Below are 19,826 nucleotides of genomic sequence, written 5' to 3'. Positions count from 1 at the left end.
ATCGACGGGATTCGAACCCGGGCCTTTTCCACCCGGTGTGGGGAGGACGGTGACGATACCACTGTGCTACCCACGCAAACCCCTAGGGTGTTATCTGTCCTCCCTTGTCGCTGTTTTTAACTCGTTTTCCGATTTTAAAACAGCGGCAAAGCGGGGATAGACACCCTAAGTAACGCTCGCCGAATGTATAAATATACCCCCAGGTGCTCACATCTGGTGAGTATGGGTTTGGCACACCCAGGGTCCTGAGCTGGATATCATCATCCTCCTCTTTCTTGGTGATTCCCTTCTATGTCTCTCTCTGAGTAACTGGGGGTATATTTATACATTCGGCGAGTTTATTTATATTTATGGGGGTATATTTATACATTTGCAGTTTTTGCAAAGTTAGAAATATCGTGAGCAGTAAGTGTTGAAGTGTACTGAGATATTGTTCATCATGAATATTATTATTATTATTAGCCACATAGTGCAAGGAAGCCTGAGGCTTATGCTGCACCAGCCAAATCCACCTATAAGTGACACGATATACAGTACTAAACCTAGATTTACAAGAATGACGTCAGGCGCATTGATATATCCCTTGAAATACAGGTATGCCCTTTCTTTCATATACCCTTATAAAAATCAGTTAGTTGAAATAGCTGTATGGTACACGAATTGAAATTCCTGATATTGAATTAATTAATTGGTTGAATTAAATGATTGCAATGACTGTAGGTTGATTCGAATAGTTTCTCGGTATTTCATTAGACGCGTGAAGATTTCAAAATTGACTCCTCCCATAAGACTGACGTTTATAATGACGTAAGGCGCATTGATACACCTCCAATTACAGCAATTATGGCGGACGGATTGGGTAGCTGAGCAGCTTTTGTGAAAGGGGAGCTTTGAATTTCTAGTTTAAGTGTTATTACTTGTGCATGCCTAGTTAACATGAATATTTTTATTTTACAAGATATATGTAGAGATAATGAAGGTGCCCTTGATTACTTTCAAGAGCATCATATAATTTACAAAGAAGTAAGCTGTTTACCATGTAATCGACCATATAGTTTAGTTTCTGAGAAAACCAAGCTTTGCGGCTACATCTGGCGTTGCCCAAAATGCCACACGAAGCAATCGGTTCTGAAGGACAGCTATTTTGAACGTGCAAAACTTTCTCCTACGAAAATAATTTTTTTAATATTTTATTGGGCAACTCAAATTCCCCTTTCTTCTGCAATAATGCATTTAGATATTGGAAGTCATACTACTGTTGATTATTATCAGTTTTTTCGGGATATTTGCTCTTGGAAACTAATACAGGAACCAGTCCGACTAGGAGGACCAGGACACACAGTCCAAATACTAGTCAGACCTATATATAATCGGAATAAAAAAATAAATAACAAATGGATTTTTGGTGCTTATGACGTCCAAGAAAAAGTTGGTTATCTTACTGTCTTAAAAAAGCGAGACCTTGCTACTTTGTTGCCAATTATTTTTAATGTGATTGGCAATGAGTCAACCATTGTGTCCAGTGAATGCGCAGCCTATCGTAATATTGGAAACTTACCAGGTAAAAATTATCAGCATCATACTGTAAGTCATGGCGCCAACTTCAAAGATCCAAATACAGGATTACATACGAATAATGTAAAAAACTACTGGAGGAGAATAAAGTCAGTTTTTCAACGATTGAATGGTACTTCAAAGAGTATGCTGCTCAGTTATTTAGATGAATTTATGTGGCGAGAAAGATATGGCAAAACATTTGATTTAGCCTACTGTAATGTACTACAGCACGTAGCTGAGAGAAATCCATGTTAGCTGTTTATTTTCTTTTATTATTATTTTTAAATGTTTTTTATATAGACCTACAATTATGCTAAATGCAAAACTGTTAAAATGATATCGTTAGATTTCAGAACTTACTGAATCTAAATAGTGTTTATTTTTATCAAAATATGTTTTGAAATTTGATGGCATACATCAAATGACTTATTAATAATAATAATAATAATGTCATATTTTATATATGTGAACAAATTTCAAAACTTGTTTGCATCACAAAATAAATTTGGCAATTGTATATTGATTATAACAGTCATGTTAATTGAACACATAATATATAAGAACTGCATATTACTGTGTAATAAAACTTATTATTATATATATTTTTTTTATAGTTCGTATTTCTAGAGATGAGACATGAACCTTCAAATGTATTGAAACAGGTTTGTTCATTAATTTGGCTGGAATTGGTTATATAACCAGTACATTGCCTTCAATAAATTCCAGTTTATGAAGTAAAAGATGAATGATTGTTTTTTATCATATGGGAATCTCTTGATGGCAAATATGCCAAAAAGAGATAAGGGAATGTTCCAAGTAAACTATAAATCTGAAGGAACAGAATCTGTTAACCATTAAGCTAACCAATAGAGTTTTATGCTATCCTGTTTAGCATAAAATAGTTGTCATGCATGGGCAAAGTTGGCTGTCTTGCTTTTTTAACTTTTGCTGCTTTTCTAGAACATCATTCTGATGGATGATTTTCAAGGAGAGATGGTTGAGTCAACAATTTTTAAAATACTTGGGATGCTAGTATACCTTGTGTGATTGGTGCATAGGGGAAACCCTGGAAGCCACAACAAAGTACAAAAAAATAAAATAAATACCTTGTGTGATTAATAACATAATTTTTCCAAGTCATATAATAGTGAAGTGTTTGACATTTGTTCTTGGACTTCCTTTCTGTTTTATGAACAAGGTTAGTAAGTTATTTGAATCTTTTTTATATTGATTGTGATAGTTAATTCTGCCTGATGATTTGATAATGCTTACAGTATAAAGAATTTAAAAAAAAAAATGATTTAAAGTTCATATTATAGAGTGTTGCATAAGTTTGAGTCCTGTATATTTTGTTTTTTTTACTGGAAAAGATATTTTTAAACTTTTAGTACCAAATATGATTTTAAGTATGCATAATCGGTAAATGTTGATTAATTGTTCAAGAAATTCTTATGGGAAATATTATTCTTTGCGGAAACAATGTTTGATTCTAATGTAATGTGGCAGCCATTATATCAAAAGGAAGTTATATCATTAGTTAATAAAATCAGCAGAAAAACAAAAGAAAAGTTTGAACATTTAACGTAATTCTAATAATACAATATAATATAAGCTGATTAATTTATGTTGTTTAAAACAACAAAATGAAGGCTGCATTTTGTATTGATTATAGTGTAGTAAGGTTAATTTGTAAATTACATATGTACATTAATTACTGTATACAGTAGTATCTGTGTATAAGTGTATATACTTGCATATATGTTAAGGCCCAACCATAGACAGAGGAATTCATTTCAGACTTTAAAATAATCTGTCAAAATGCATTGTTTCAGTGGTAGAGCATATATTAAAAGAGAATTATGAAGGCATGTAATAGTGGTTAATTCATTTTTTCTGTTAGATTGCACTTGGAAAAAAAAAATGACACACAAGTTCTAATCCTTAATGAGTGTCTTTCAGCGAAACTTGCTTCATCACTACAAATTGCATGTTCCATTAAATCTATGAGGTCATCTTCATTTGTGCTTGTCCTGCAACATGTAATGTCTACGTACATCTTGGCATAGTTTAAAAACACATTTCTTTCTAAGGGTTTAGGCAAAGATGCACACCCTCAAATTTCTTCATTGTTATCAGACTGTTCTTTGTGATTAATAGAGGAAGAAGCATGTGAAGATTCATTCGTTGCATCATTCAGGGTGACAGTCTAGCATGTTTGAAGTATTTGGCAATCACTTTTTCATCAACCTCATCCCATGCTGAAACACACAAATACATTGTCTGTAGTATGTCAATTTCACATTATGTTTTGCCTTTGAAACTGCAATTTTTTTTAATTGCATTCTTTGATAACTTTCTTAAAGCACTGGATTATATCTTGATTAATTGGCTGAAGAACTGTCTATTAAGATGGCCAGTACTCAACAATGATTTCTCATAGAGCATTCACTTGGCAATGAGAGTTCATTTAGCAATAGCATTGGCAAATGATGTAAGAAAGCAAGCTTATACAGCATCAGCCAAAAAAAAAAAAAAACACAATTCACCTATTCATTCCATCTGATAGTTTGTCAAGTTCCTCTTTAAATTTATTTAAACTATCAACTTCTACAACAGATGCAGATGGCAGTTTGTTCCTGCAATCAACCACCTGCTGGCTAAAGGCAAACTTCCTCACATCTATTTCATAACCGCCCTTCCTCAATTTGAATTTGTGCCCCCTCGAGTGTGGTCTGAGCAAGAGGAAGATTCCCATCAGCATTGAGCTTGCTCCATCCATTCAAAACCTCAAATACCTTAGTTAGATCACCTTGCAGGCAGGTGCCTAGTTTCCAGACACTGCAATTTGCAGAACTTAAGCCTATCTTGGTAAGAGCACCCCTTTGTTCTGCTCACCAACCTCATTGCCATTCTCTGTACTTGTTCCAGCAGCTCCACATCCTAAAATGAGGCCTTGAGACCTGTATCCACTACTCAAGGAGTGGCCTGACTATTGCCTTACAACAGGATAATCACCTCCTTACCTGTGCTAGCAAAATCCCTGTATATCATTGATAAAATCCGTGAGCTATCCTGCCAGCCTGATTGCATTGTTCAGAGAACTTCATATCTGACTGTGCAATTACCCCAGGTCTTTTTCATTTTCCACTACTCTGAATGTATTACCACACAGTTTGTACATTATTTTGAGATTACTGCTACCCATATGCACTACTTTGCATTTATCAATTTTAAACTTCAATTGCCATTTTTCAGCCCATCTGCTTAACTTTTCTAGATCCTGTTGCAATAGCATACTGTCACTAACCACCTTCCAACCTACGTATCATCTGCAAACTTGAACATTAAGCCTGATATGCCTTCAATGTCATTGATAAATATAGAAAAGGACAATGGGCCGAACGAGGGATTCCACTAATAACATTAGTCCATGAAAAGCAATATCCATTGATTACCACCCTCTGTCTTCTCCCACTTAACCGTCACTTTATCCCCATAGCAGCAATTTGCCCTTAATGCCACATTGCTCCAATTTGTACAGCAGTCTTATGCGCAACAGTAACATAAACGTTCCTGAAATCGAAGTATATAATATCAAAATTATTTTTTGCTTCCAGTTGCTTTGTGATCACGTAGTAACCGATCAAATTTGTCAACAAGATTTTCTCTTAACAAACCCATGCTGTGTTGGAAATATAACTGCAGCCTTCTCTAGATGATCCCAAATTGCTTCTTTAACCAGTGACTCCATTATTTTCCCTGGAACAGAAGTTAAACTAATAGGTCTGTAATTACTCGTGTTGTCCTTTGTGAATTGGGGATACATTCGCACATCTCCAGTCCACAAGGACCTCTCCAGTCCACAAGGACCTCCCCTGAAACCAAGGATGCTCTCATAATTATGGTTAAGGGTTTGCTTACTTCCTTTGCTGTCTCCCTTAATATAACTGGATAGATCCCATCCACCCGAGCTTCCTTTCTTATGTGTAACTTCAACAATTTCTCTTCTACTTTCCTCTCAGTTTTTACAAAATCATTTAGCTCCCTGTTAGATCTTGATGAACTTCTGGCCTCCCCTTCCCTAAAGAATTTCTCACGTATGAATGTAGATGCAAAATATTCATTCAGTTTGTCAGAAACCTGAACAGTATCATAAAAAGTCAAACCATCGATATCGAGTGGCCCAATTTGATTCATCCCCTTTCTTCTAGTGTTTACATAAGTAAAGAAGTCTTTTCTGTTTTTCTTTGCATCCTTCGCCAAAGATTTCTCGTAACTTTTTTTTCTCTGCCACAAGTTTCATCAGTTCATATGACATCCATTTAGCTCTATACCTTGAAGAGTATTTCTTAGTTGGTATGAAAAGCATAGTAACTTATATGATTAATTCCTTGAACTCCTCCTCCCATTTAGAATTTGCTGCTAGTAACATCATCAGTTGGTTCCACTGTAAAACACAGTTATCCACAAACAGCAAAATTTTTCCATTCTCTCCCCTCTTATCTTGTAGTCCCTGATCCATTCTTTGTGGATTTTTTATGACATCCAAGTCTTTTGGTTTGCTCGATACATAGTTGGTAATGTCTTCAAACCTTTAAAGCATTGGCGCTTCTTGGTTTTCCTGGTGATTAAGAGAGGAAGCTTCTCTGTGCCAGACATTTTGTCAGTACGAGAATGGCAATTCATTATTTTGTCTTTCTTCTTCCACTATATTTCTCACCTTTTAAGGTAAATGTTTTATGTGATAGCAACTTAAAAAAAATTTCCACGTTTGTCAGCATTGAAGTTATTTTGGTCATATATCAATGAAGCAGTATTTAATGATTTGCTTTCCATTCCTTTTTAGCTTCAGTGTTGATGGCTGCACTTTCACTGTACACATCATTGAAAGATGGTCTTAAATTTCTGGAACCATCCATCGAAAGACTTAATCCCCAATATTCATCAGATGCACAAACAATTCAGGTTCCTTAGTTTTTAAAAGGCCTCCATCTTCAGGAAATTTTTTGCACACATTATCAATGGCTATTCCATCTTTAGGTACTTTTTTTGCACTCATTATCATTGGCTATTCCAGTAGTACCTTCTCAAGATCCAGATACGCTGCCTTTCATACCCCTCATCCTATCCAATGTAGCAGATTTTTCTAAGCTTACAATCTTTTTTCAATCTTTCAAAATGGTGAATAGTGCATGCATGTAGGAACATTGAACTGTTTAGAAACATCAGTCTTAGGATGTGTGCATTCATTTACAGCTTATAAAATCCTAATTTGGTCTACGATTGGCAAAACTATCCACTTTGTAGGAGCTGTATCGATAAATATGTAGTCTATACTGTATAATGAAATGACTTCAAATCGAAGTTAATTTCATTACACCAGTGAGCACGAAAAATTGTCAATGAACATGGGAAATCGCCAGTTTGCAAGCTCGTCATTTGTTTTAATAAATTAGTATTCTCTCATTTTGAAATGTGAATAATACGAAAAAGAATAGTAAAAAACAAGATAGTGAGAAAATTTTTGGGCCATTATAGAAAAATAATTTGCCTTTCAAGGTTGTTATAACAAATGCAAAATAACTTTAGGCTTATGGAAAGTTTGCCAGGACCTACCACATAGATTATTATAATGTGCTGGGATGTTAAAAATAGGATCGTTATAAATATCTTTCCTGTATATATACACAGTGAAACTCATTGATTTACTTCTTGAGGACATTATAAAAAAATAGCACTAATCTGAGTCATAGAATGGCACTCATGGAGATACAACCTAGTTTCCTAATAATTTACTTACAAATGCTATTTGCATATTGATGTTATACTGAGGTTTTAATATTTAATATGAAACTGAGAAGCACAAACGATTGCTGGAATAAATTTGCACCTAGTGTTGTGGACGTGAGTATTTTGAATAAACTGAAAAGATTTAGACAAATATATATTTTTTGGTTGATGCTATTTAACTTGACTAACATGAGTTTGAGCAAGTGTTTTGAATGCAAGCATCTAGCAGCAGCTGCATGAATGTGTTTGCATACATGACAAAAAAAAAAAAAAAAACAGCATGCTGGGGAATTGGTATTAATTGCACGATTTGATTTTTTGTTTTCAGCATAAATCATTTATTATATGTAATATTTAATTTTATGTATTAATAATTTTTTCTAGAGAGCTATTCAAATTAGTGTAATAACAAGAGTAATAGGAGGTGCTACTGTATTTTCTTGGTACTGAGTTGGCATTACAAAAGCAACATCTCCCTTGTTAGGAGTGGATGCTGGTGGAGGCTCATAGTAAGGAATGGCTGATATAAGATTGTAGTTCACACATGTGGCAACAGTTTGAGTGTCTGTGAGGAAGAATGGGTTAGCATTGAAATCTTTCTAATGTTGAATGTGGAATGATTGTGGGGCAAGATGTGCAGGTGCGAGTATCTTGACAACAGCCAACATGGTTAACTGCTCCTGTTCTGTGGTGTCATCAGTCTACTGCAACTTGCTCAACAGAAGTTGAACAATCAGCCAGAAGTTACATGTGGACAGCTATGTATGGTCAACACCCATGGTGAGCATTGTGTATCTCATAACAGCAGCACAGTGCCCCAACTAACCACCGAGTACAATATGTGAATAGCAAGACCAATATCCACATGAATTGTGCACTGGACATTAGCTCATATTGGCTATGGCAGTTGACAGCCATCATGAGTACCCATGCTCACTGTGAAACACAAATAAACTGCACCTTGCATGGCCATGTCAGCACCAACACCAGACCATTGACATGTGGAAATCTGTTGTCTGGTCTGATGGATCTCATTTCCAACTCTATCATTCTGGTAGGCATATTCACATTTGGAGAAACCAACATGAGACCATGTTGGTTTCTCCAAATGTACCTAGATGTACTGTTGGCATTTGGTAGGCTTCAGGCAGTTATGGTTTGGGGACTGTTTTCATGGCATGCCTAGGGTTCTCTGAATACCATTAATTAATGGCTTGGTGGAACGCCTACCTTTCTATCGTAATTGACCAGGTACACCCCTTTGTGATGATAATGTATCCAGACAACTCCAGCATCTATCAACAAGACAGTGCATCATGCCACAAGACCTGGCAGGTTGCTAACTGGTTTCAGGAACATGACAGTGAATTCTCCATCCTCTCATGGCTACTATTTCTCCTGATCTCAACCCAATTGAACAAACATGTTCAATTGGGTTGAGATCAGGAGAAATGGTAAGGTCATAGCACTGAATGTCATTACTGGAAAAGGACATTCAGTGCTATGACCATTCCTGTGAGAAATGGGTGGACAATTACTGTGCAACATGTGGGTAACATTTTCACAAGACGCCCTTCTACTCATATGGGTTGTAGGCAAAAGGCAATCCCTGAGGCATTAGGTAGGTGTTGCTAATGTAAAGCCAACTCAGTGTATATTTATCATTGACATATGTGCATTCTGACTGCATTGGCTCTAACATGTTAATTCTTATACTCCAGACCAATCATGCAAACAGAGGAGCTTTTCTCACCAGCTAGCTAGCAGAGACAACACTTCATATTTAGAATAATGAATAGTTTCTCTTATTCTGAATGCAGTTGTCTTGTAAGTACATTTATTCATTTATTTAATGCTATAGTCTTGTAAGAGCATTCATTTATTTAATGCAGTAGTGTTGTAAGTGTATTGAGGCCTCCAGACCTGCGTACAGGTCTTGAGACCTCATTTTTGGAAGGATGTACAGTTGCTAGAATGAGTACAGAGAAGGGACAAGATTAGTGAGGGGGCAAAGGGGTGATCTTACCAAGAAAGGCTTAAGTTCTGAAAATTGCAGCATCTGGAGACTAGGTACCTGCAAGGTGATCTGTGTGAGGTGTATAAGGTCCTGAATGGTTTGAGCAGGCTCAGTGCTGATGAGATTCTTCCTCTTGCTCAGAATACAAACCTTGAGGTAGCATAAATTCAAATTGAGGAAAGACAGTTGTAGAATAGATGCATGGAAATTTGCCTTTAACAAGTGGGTAGTTGTTTGCTGGAACAAACTTCCATCTGTTGTGGAAGTTGATAGCTTAAATAAATTCAAGGAAGAACTGGACAAACTTTTAGAGCAAGCAAATGGATGTGTGAAATGGGATTTTTTTTTTTTTTTTGGCTGATGCTGTATAAGCTTGCTTTCTTGCATCATATGCCTCTGCTAATGCTATTTATGATTTAATAATTCTAATGGCATAACATTTAGTTAATGCTATTGAAATTATCAAATCATGTTATAGTTAGACAAATGTTGCATTTTACAATGTTTAACATTAGGTACTAGAACTAGGTCCATTGCACACATCAATAAATGATGCAATACTCCATGGCAGCTGACCCATGTCACTGCTTTGTTGTACAATGTCCTTTGTAAGTAGTTTGCATGCAGTCATTTATTGCTGTTGTGTTGTTCAATGTGTTGTCATTGCATTAAGTGATGGAACAAAGAGCAAACATTAAATTTTATTTCAATTTAGGGAACATGCAACTGACACCTAAAAATTGGTTAAAACACAAGTAATGCACTTGTGTTTTAACCAAACCATTAAAAAATGTGAACTATTCTTGCTTGCATATTTTTTACTGGTTTGCGAGATTTTGGGATGGCTATGAGGAATGGAAGATAAGTGCCATGGATGCATCAAACCCCAGAAACATTTTTAAAAATGTTTACACATTAATTGCATCTGATCATTGACTGGCTCTTTGAATGATGGAAGAACAAATTCACATTAACAGAGAAATAATTTGTGTTTGTGCAATTCTGACAAGATTTGGGCAAATGGAGGATCTGCCATGGGTTCATTCTTCACTGCTGAATAAAAGTTGCCCACACTGAAATCATGCAGAGAGTTCATTTAAACTATTGATATGATTCTTCCTTGCCCATTTTGGTCATTTGATTGCGAGTCATGGTGTTTCCAGAATGATCCACAAACAGAGACAAAGCATGGAATGGCGGTCAACATGCTCACCAAGACAAAAAATTGTTTTCAAAATTTAAAAACCAAAATGATGTTTATCACTTTCTTCAATAGCAAAGTAATCTTTCACAAGGAATTTGTTCCGCTGGTAAGACAATAAAAAAGAGTTTCTGTGCAAGTGTTTGATCATTTGGTGCTTCGTTTTGAAAAATAGGGAATTGTTTCCGGTTTCACAGAGATAATAGGCTGCATTCTGAAATTATCAAGGGCTTCTTGACACAATATGGGATTGTGGAACTAAAGTACATCCTTATTCTTGTGATTTATCTCCCTTGGATATTTCTTGTTCCTTATAATCAAATTTTTTTTTTTTTCCCCATATTCAAATTGATTCTGAAAGACAATGATTTGATGGTGTAGAGCAGTGGTGTCCAGTCTTTTCCCATACGGGGGGCTGTATTCAAATTTAGATTTATTTCGCGGGCAGCACAAAGTAATTTGAGAAAAAATTGTCACATTTTCTATATCTTGTTACTCGTAAAAGGAAGTTTCTATTTTCATGTTACTGTTTTTTCTTTTCAAGCTATGTATAAAAAAATGCAAATTCCCAGCACTTTTATGTACAACAAATCTATGTCAGTGATTTATTTTTTAGATTTTATTAAAATTATAAAAATATGACTTTTTTTTTTTTCTTAAATACTTTACTTTTGCTTCTCTTTGAAATACTGTACTTCATGGCGCCTCTGTAGCCATGTGGGCAGGAGCAGCAGTGCATAGCACACGCTTCTTGATTAGACCGGAGTTTGAGCCCGTGCCCACCAAATACGGAGGATGCGGAAAGGTCAGGAAATAACCACCGCATATCCCCGGAGCAATATGGCCTTAGTTGCTAATGCTCCTAAAAAACAAATAACTAACAAACAACAAACTGTACTTCACTTTTTTTTTTAAAAAAAGTAATTTACTTTTGCTTTTAAATGCACATTTTAGAAAATTTACAACCTGAAAAGGATCACTGCTTTTCACTATTAAGGTAATAAATATATTTGTTAAGGTAATAATAAATAAATATAATGATAAACCTAAAATTGAAATATTCAAAAATTTTATTAAGTACAATACACAATAACATTTACTGGACAAAACTTAGCGTTTAATGAGATGATTCAGGCTGGATATTTTAAAATAATTGTTCAAAATTTGGTTGCAATTTTGTGACGTCAATCTCAATATATAATGAAGATTATATCCTGATGGTATTTCTCGATAGAGCTCCAGGTCCTGATGGTATTTCTCCACTTGTTCTCAAAACCTGTGCTCCTGAACTTACTCCTGTTCTATGCCACCTTTATTCACTTTCTTATTCCAAAGGTATTTTTCCTTCTGCTTGGAAATTTGCTCATATCCAGCCAGTTCCTAAAAAGGGTGACAAATCCCTCCCATCCAATTACTTCTCTTTCTAAAGTAATGGAGAAATCACTTAACCGTCAACTCTTAAACTATCTAGAAACCTTCTGTCTGATCAACGATCACCAGTATGGATTCCCTCAGTGTCTATCTACTGGTGATATTCTGGCTCATGTTACCCATTTATAGCCAAATTCAATAGAAACGTTTGGTGAAACTCAAGCAACTGTTCTTGACATCTTCAAAGGCTTTCGATCATGTTTGGCATAAAGATCTTCTAAACAAGCTTCCATCTTGTGGTTTTCCAACTGTTCTTTGTAATTGGTTATCCAGTTTTCTCTCTGACCGCTCACAGAGGGTGATGGTAAATGGCTCTGTCTTCTAACTTCACTGCTAATGCTGGTGTCCCCCAAGGTTCAGTTTTTTCCCTCCATTTTTTTCCCCTTGTGTATTAATGACCTTCTTTCATTGATCGGAAATCCTATCCATAGTTTGCTGATGATAGCACATTGCATTCCACTTTCCATTTTGAGAAACCTTGCCCTGCTCAATCAGCTTCAACTTCTCAAATATCCGAATTACTTAAATGCTGATCTCCAGGTAGTTCTCCAGTGGGCCCAAAGACAACTTAATTGATTTCTTAAAAGACAACTTAATTGATTCCAAAACTTAGTCCTGTCTTATATATTTACCCCCGTGGCCAGTGCAGCATAAGCCTCAGGCTTCCTTGCACTATATGGCTAATAATAATAATATCTTTCAAAAAAGGATTCTTCTGCTCCTATGCTTATCTTTGGTGACACTCCAATTTCTAGGCAAGATGATATATCTCTTTTGGGGATTACCCCGACTTCTAATTTCTCTTGGCTCAAGTACATTATAAATATTGCTTCCTCTGCATCTAAAAAACTTGGTTTTCTCTTTCGCTCTCTGCATTACTTTTCTTCCAAACAGCTGTTCACTCTGAACAAATCGCAAATCCACTCTACCATGGAATATTGTTCCCACATCTGGGGCGGTGCCCCCCCAAAACCTCTCTCAGGCTTTGATTCCATTCAGAAGAGGGCAGTTAGGTTAATTAATGACTCCTCTCTAACAGAGTGTCTCCACTCGCTTTCTCATAGACGTACTGTTTCTGCTGCATGCCTTTTCTATAGATACTTTCATGGGCACTGTTCTTCTGAATTGGCTTCTATAATTCCAGTCTCTCTTTCAAAACAGTCTGAACACGTGCCGCCAGCAGCCAACATCCATTTACTGTCCAACTTCAAACTCACAGAACCAACTTTTCATCATCTTCATTTATTCATTCAACTGCCGTTTTCTGGAACAACCTTCCTTTGTACGTATTTCCTGAAAATTGCAGTCTACAGAAGTTCAAGTCTAATGTCAACGAATATCTTCTTTCGTCTTCTCCAACCCATGCATGGTACCATAGGTTCTTATACCTCTCGTGTTTGGGGTTTTCATCAAAAAAAAAAAAAAAAATGCTCGTCTGTTTCTTTTTAAATATTTATTTGATTTTAAGAGTGGAAAAAAAATTTGCTTGCAAACTTACGTTGATCAGAACAAAGTAGCCATTTTCATGGAATTTTCTTTTATTAGCGGAAAATCTTCAGATTGGAAAGCCTTGTAGAATTGAAATACAGTGTATTCCTGTTATTTGGCCACCGGTTAATCGGGGCAGCCGTTTATTTGGGACAAATCTTAAAAACAAGAACCCAATCGAGAAAATAGCCAGGGTTTACTTCGCTTAATTGGGACAAAATGCCATTTAATCGGAGCAGGAGACCACAGCACTGGAGATTGCCCTACGATTTTCTCCGACTGTACCATGTAGTTTGGTCGGATTTCTGGAGGTCACAACCATAAAACAATAAAAACAATTAGCAGTCACCAGTTTATAGGGCTTTTGTGTTAGTGCAATCTATCATACTATCTATCATAACGGATAGTTTACTGTCCGTTGATAGTAAACTCGATATTATTGAATTTGCGATAATACCAACAGCTGGAATTCTGTGGGTTATTATGATGAAATGTGTTTACACTTCCATGGAATCTTCAATCATATAAAAAAATTAATTTTCATAATCTTTTCTTCATTCCTATTTTTAAAGCTTCGTAACTTGTTACTCCGTTCTCACTTGCGTGTATTGTGGTCCTTGTAATTTGTGTGTGCCGTGTTTTGTTATTGATTGCTTATCTTTTTACTATTTTAAATTTTAACCGCCACCCACAAATGTCAGTGAACAGAAATGTCAACTAGTTTAGTTAGTATGTACATATTACAGTTATTAATATGTACATATTAATTATTCCGATTATCACGTATATTCTTTCGAATTTCATGTATCATTTAATTTTTTAATTGATAAGGTAATAAAGGGTAAATTTGTGCTTAATATATCTTTACTTTTATAGCCTATGGATAATATTCCTCCTATTTTCACTAATTAGACTCGCTGTTTAATAGAATTAAAATTCAGTTCACAAATGTGATCACAATGACCGGCGCTTACTTCACATCGTATAGTGAACGGTACTTTACTATGGTGAGTTCATCGTAACGTGATTTGATTGTACAGTGAACTAATTGTAAAGGGGGGGGTGGGGTACATTTTATTTTTAACTATTTACATGAAACTTCAGATAATTGGGGCAGCCGCTTAATCGGGCCAAAATACACTAGTCCCGATGTGTCCCAAATAAGTGGAATCGACTGTAGTTTATTTTTCAGTCTATATACTTATTTTTGAATCATATTTTGGCTTGAAGATCAATAATTTCAAGTTGCAATCTGAGATTGTAGTTTTGAGCCATAGAAGTAAATGGGTTCTCAAACAAAAGCTTATGTTTTTTCATGGGATTTTATATCAGAAAATCGACTTTCAAACTTGTCAAAAAGTAATTGTAATAATGAAAGGCAACAATTCTTTGGAAATGTGTTTCTCCTTTTGCTCAGTACAACATTCAAAGTGAACTAAATTGTCTTGCTCAACTGGGATTTAAATTATAACTTATTCTGAAATGATTTGATATCACCAAACAAATCAGACCAATTTTCCTTTCCCTTGTAGTTTTAAATTAAGACCATTTAAATGACTAGAAATGTATGTATGAATTGCAAGATCAAACAGCCACTCCATATTTGATAGTTGTTTTATTGGTTTCCCTTTTTCTGTGTAGAAACATTGACTTTCTGTGTTGAAACATCACCGAATGTAGAAACATTCGGTGATGTTTCAACAGCCACATTAAGGCCATGTGATCTTGTAAAATTTACAATTGAAATACATTCATCAACCACATTCATAACGTGTTCGAGATCCAATACTTCCCATAAAGAGCTTCTTGATGCACAATGCAGTGAATTCTAATCGGATTTTCAGCTCCGATATCTATCATTTCTTGGTTATTCTACCCATAACCCAATGTTTTTACCAGTCATATTTTTTGCACCACTAGTTGTGACTCCTACCTGGGTTTTAATATTTAATCCTAACTTTTTGATAGATTGGAAAAAATTTTCAAAAGGATTTTCACCTGTAGTTGTTCCACGCATACTCTGTAGATCAGCTAAATCTTTAACTGGTATTCTTCAACAAAATTATAATTAATTCCATGTATGAAGATGAGGAGTTGGGCTGTGTCATTTACATCAGTATTGTCATCCAGTGCCACATTAAAATATTTCATTTGTTTTATGTTTTCCAAAAGTTGTTCGAATAAATTCTTTCCAATATCTTCTACCTCTTCGCATAATTGTTCATTGAGATAAGCTAATGTCTTGTATCATTGTTTTTTTCTCCAGACAAATTTCTTCCACAACTTTTAACAAATTCGCCATCGTTGAATGGTTTCCTTTCAAAAGCGATCAAATGTGCAACGAGATCTAGAAAATCTTGATAACTGGCACATACAGCAGATAAATTTGACTGATAAGTTTTCAGTATGTTTTTTTTTTTTTTTAATTTGTTTTGTAACTTCGAACACTTTTCTTTTTGCAGCACTCCTTTATGTTGATCATAAGATTTATGATTGGAATCAGTGTGTGTCGTTAAAAATTATATTCTTTAAAAACCAGTCATACAGTCTCCTGACACACTAAACACACACTGCGTTTTCATCGTAATCAATGAAGAAATAGCCTTCAGTCCGCCTTGGATCAAACGTGACACTCCAAATCAATTTTCCCCTTTTGGAACATTTTTAAGAATGATTTTTTTTAATTCAATACAAATTAATAATTAATTCGATGCAATGAACAAGCTATATCAAAATACATAATTGTATTTAGCGTATACATGACTGCACTGAACCACATGTACATGTTTGATACAGTCGAGCTGGACGCTTGCATGCCTGTACACGCAGTGTATATCGATGGTGTTTTAGTTCACTTTCCGCGCGGGCCTTATAAAGATTATTTGTGGGCTGGATCCGGCCTGTAGGTTGGGCACCACTAGTGTAGAGGACATGAAAAGAAATGTGACAAAGCACTTGATGGTCAGTTTAAATATATTTGAAAATATTTCCACAAGCTCTACAGGTGATTTCACAAGAGCGTAGCTGCTTCATGCGATTTCTCTGAAAAATATTAAAAGCTCTTTTTTTTAATGAAATATCTGGTTTTCTTTAAATTTATTTAATTTAGGAAAACTTGTCAAACCTTATATTATTCATAAACAGATCATTCTCAGGTAATGAATAGCATTTATGATAAAAGTAAAAGTAAAGTGCAGCCATTATCAACCCACTGCAGGATGGAAGCCTCCTCAACAATTCATGTTGAGGCAAATGGACCATAATCTACCACGCTGGTCCAGTGCGGGTTGGCAGATTGACCGTATTCAGCAGGCAGGGGCTTGAACCCCGGTCTACTCAAAGAGCGTGTGCTACTGCACTCCCGCTCCTGCCCACTCAGCTACTTATTCAGTATTCTTTAGAAAGTAAAAATATACTCACTTTGCACTATTAGAAATTAAACAGCTATAATATTCATTCATATCACTTTCTGAATACTTATTCAATATTGATGTTTTGATTTATGGTCCTAAGTGGAAAAGTTCAGTCAGAGCACACTAGGCAATTTGAGATGGAAGAGTACTGCACAATTTTCATTTGAGCCCCCCTCTCTCTCTCTTTTTAATTTTTATTAGTATTGAGGAATTTTGTCTGTTTTAAGTCATTATTTTTATTTATATAGTTTTACAGTTGCTATTTTGCTTAGCTGCCTTGTTCATTTTGATTAGCTTGACTCTATAACATTGAAATTGCAGCATCCAGAAGGAATGATCAGAAGTGCATGCACATTAGCATTAGTAGAGGCATATGATGCAAGAAAGCAAGCTTATACTCGAGCATCAGCCAAAAACAAAAAAAACTTCCACTTCAACCCCTTCGTTCGTTTGAAATACCTGTCCAGCTGAGCCTTAAATTTATTTAGGCTATCAACTTCCACAACAAGGGATGGAAGTCTGTTCCACCAACCAACTACACGCTGGCTAAAGGCAAACTTCCACACATATATTCTACATCTCTCTTTCCTCAATTTGAATTTATGCCCTCTCAGGTGATTATTCTGAGCAAGAGGAAGAATCCCATCAGCATTGAGCATGCTCAAACCATTCAAGGCTTTATACACCTCAATCAGATCACCTTGCAGGTCCCTAGTCTCCAGACACTGTAATTTGCAAAATTTAAGCCTTTCTTAGTAAGAGCAACCCTTTGTTCCATTCACTAATCTTGTTGCCCTTCTCTGTACTCGTTCCTACATCCTTCTTGAAATGAGGCCTCCAGACCTGTATATAGTACTCAAGGTGAAAAATTTCTGACCATTGTCTTATACAAGGGAATAATCACCTCCTTATCCCTGCTAGAAAAATTCCTGTATATCATTGACAAGACACCATGAGCTACTCTTGCAGCCAGTCTGCACTGCTCAGAGAACTTCATATCTGCCTGCACAATTACCCCCAGGTCCTTTTCATTCTCTACCACTGTCAGTGTAGTACCACAGAGTTGATACGTTGCTCTGGGGTTGCTGTTTCCCATATGTAGCACTTTACATTTGTCAATGTTAAACTTCATTTGCCACCTCTCAGCTCATCTGCTCAACTTTTCTAGATCCTGTTGCAGCAGCATAGCGTCAGTAGTGTCCTTAACAACCCTGCCAACCTTTGTATCGTCTGCAGATTTGGACATTAAGCTTGATATACCATCATCAATATTATTTATAAATACAGAAAACAATAATGGACCCAACACTGAACCCTGAGGTAAAAAAAAAAAGTAAAGTGCAGCCATTATCAACCCACTGCAGGATGGAAGCCTCCTCAACAATTCATGCTGAGGGAAATGGACCATAATCTGCCATGCTGGTCCAGTGCGGGTTGGCAGATCGACCGTATTCGGCAGTCAGGGGCTTGAACCCCGGTCTACTCAAAGAGCGTGTGCTACTGCACTCCCGCTCCTGCCCACTCGGCTACGGAGGTACTCCACTAATAACATTAGTCCACGATGAGCAGTGTCCATTGATTACCACTCTGTCTTCTCCCCCTCAACCACCCAGCAGCAGTCTTCCATGTGCAACAGTGCCTTTCTAAAATCCAAGTATATAATATCAAAGTTATTCACTGTATCCAGTTGTTTTGTGACTGCATCATAGTATCCAATCAAATTGGTCAGGCAAGACTTCCCCTTAACAAAACCATGCTGTGTCCAAGCTATAACTGAAGTCTTGTCTAGATGATCCTGCAGTGCTTCTTTAACCAGTGCCTCCATTAATTTTCCTGGAACAGAAATTAAACTCACAGGTCTATAATTACTTGTGTCAGCCTTTGATCCTCCTTTGAATTGGGGTCACATTTGCACATCTCCAGTCTATGGGTACACCCCCCCCCCCCCCGAGTCCAAGGAAGCTCTCATAATTATGGCTAAGGGTTTGCTTACTTTCTTTGCTGCCTCCTTTAATATAACTGGATAGATCCCATCCACCCCAGGTGGCTTTCTTGTGTTTATCTTCAACAATTTCTCCTGCACTTTACTCTCAGTTATTACAAGATTATCTAGCTTACTGCCAGAGTTGAATACACCTCTGGCATTCCCCTTGCTGAATAACTCCTCATGTGTGAATGTCAATGCAAAATATTCATTTAGTTTGTTAGCTACCTGAGCAGGATCATCAACAGTTGAACCATCGATATCAAGTGGACCAATCTGATTCATCCCCTTCCTTCTAGAGTGTACATAAGTAAAGAACTCTGCTGTTTTTCTTTGCATCCTTTGCTAAAGATTTCTCATAATCTGCCTTTGCCTGCCTAACCTCCTTTGTGACTTGGTTACAGACCAGCTTATATCTATCATAGTCTTCTGTGTCACGTGCAGAGGCGGACCGTTAACTTTGGGGGCCCTGGACTAACATTGTTTGGGGACCTACCCAATTAACCCAAATTTGGGTTAGTTGTAGCGACTCATTCGCCATTTTGTCGAAAAACTCTTTTTTTACCATTTTTTAAATAGGAAAAATTATAGGCAACAGACATTGAACAACTTTTTTTATTTTATTTGATGCACTTGGATATATAAACTTTTATATACAGTTATAATGAAAAAAGGTTTTGTATACATAACAAACATAAATAAAAAATAAAATGTATTAGATATTACTTTTAGTAAAAAACAAAAAAAACAAAACAACAAATTCTCAGGTCAAGAATAAAGACTAAGAAAAAAAACAAAAACAAAAATAATACTTATTCTTAAAAATAAAATAAATAAAACATTCTAGGAGTTATATAAAGTAAGTATTTTTAATACATTAAAGAGTAACTCTTCTGCATTTTTTTGCTGCAAATTCTTTTATTTGATCATCACATTATAATTGTT

General features: G+C 36.0%; 1 protein-coding gene across 2 annotated transcripts in view; it reads left to right on the top strand.

Moving 5' to 3' along the window:
• The first annotated feature begins 519 nt into the window (after window positions 1–519).
• The window catches only part of LOC150088901 (uncharacterized), a 101,230-nt gene continuing 81,923 nt past the window's right edge, over window positions 520–19,826 (top strand). The window contains exons 1-2 of one of the 2 annotated variants that reach the window (XM_090370947.1): window positions 520–594; window positions 9,069–9,174. In XM_090370947.1, the coding sequence (XP_090227073.1) occupies window positions 9,162–9,174 (13 nt within the window). In that variant the 5' untranslated portion in view covers window positions 520–594; window positions 9,069–9,161. Of the gene's footprint in view, window positions 595–2,362; window positions 2,756–9,068; window positions 9,175–19,826 lie in introns of those variants that run through there. The other variant, XM_090370946.1, reaches the window with a different exon arrangement.

Source organism: Mastigoproctus giganteus, chromosome 3 (genome assembly GCF_048544385.1).
Source record: "Mastigoproctus giganteus isolate SK-2022 chromosome 3, ASM4854438v1, whole genome shotgun sequence".
NCBI lineage: Eukaryota > Metazoa > Arthropoda > Arachnida > Uropygi > Thelyphonidae > Mastigoproctus > Mastigoproctus giganteus.
This window is presented reverse-complemented; position numbering and strand designations above follow the sequence as displayed.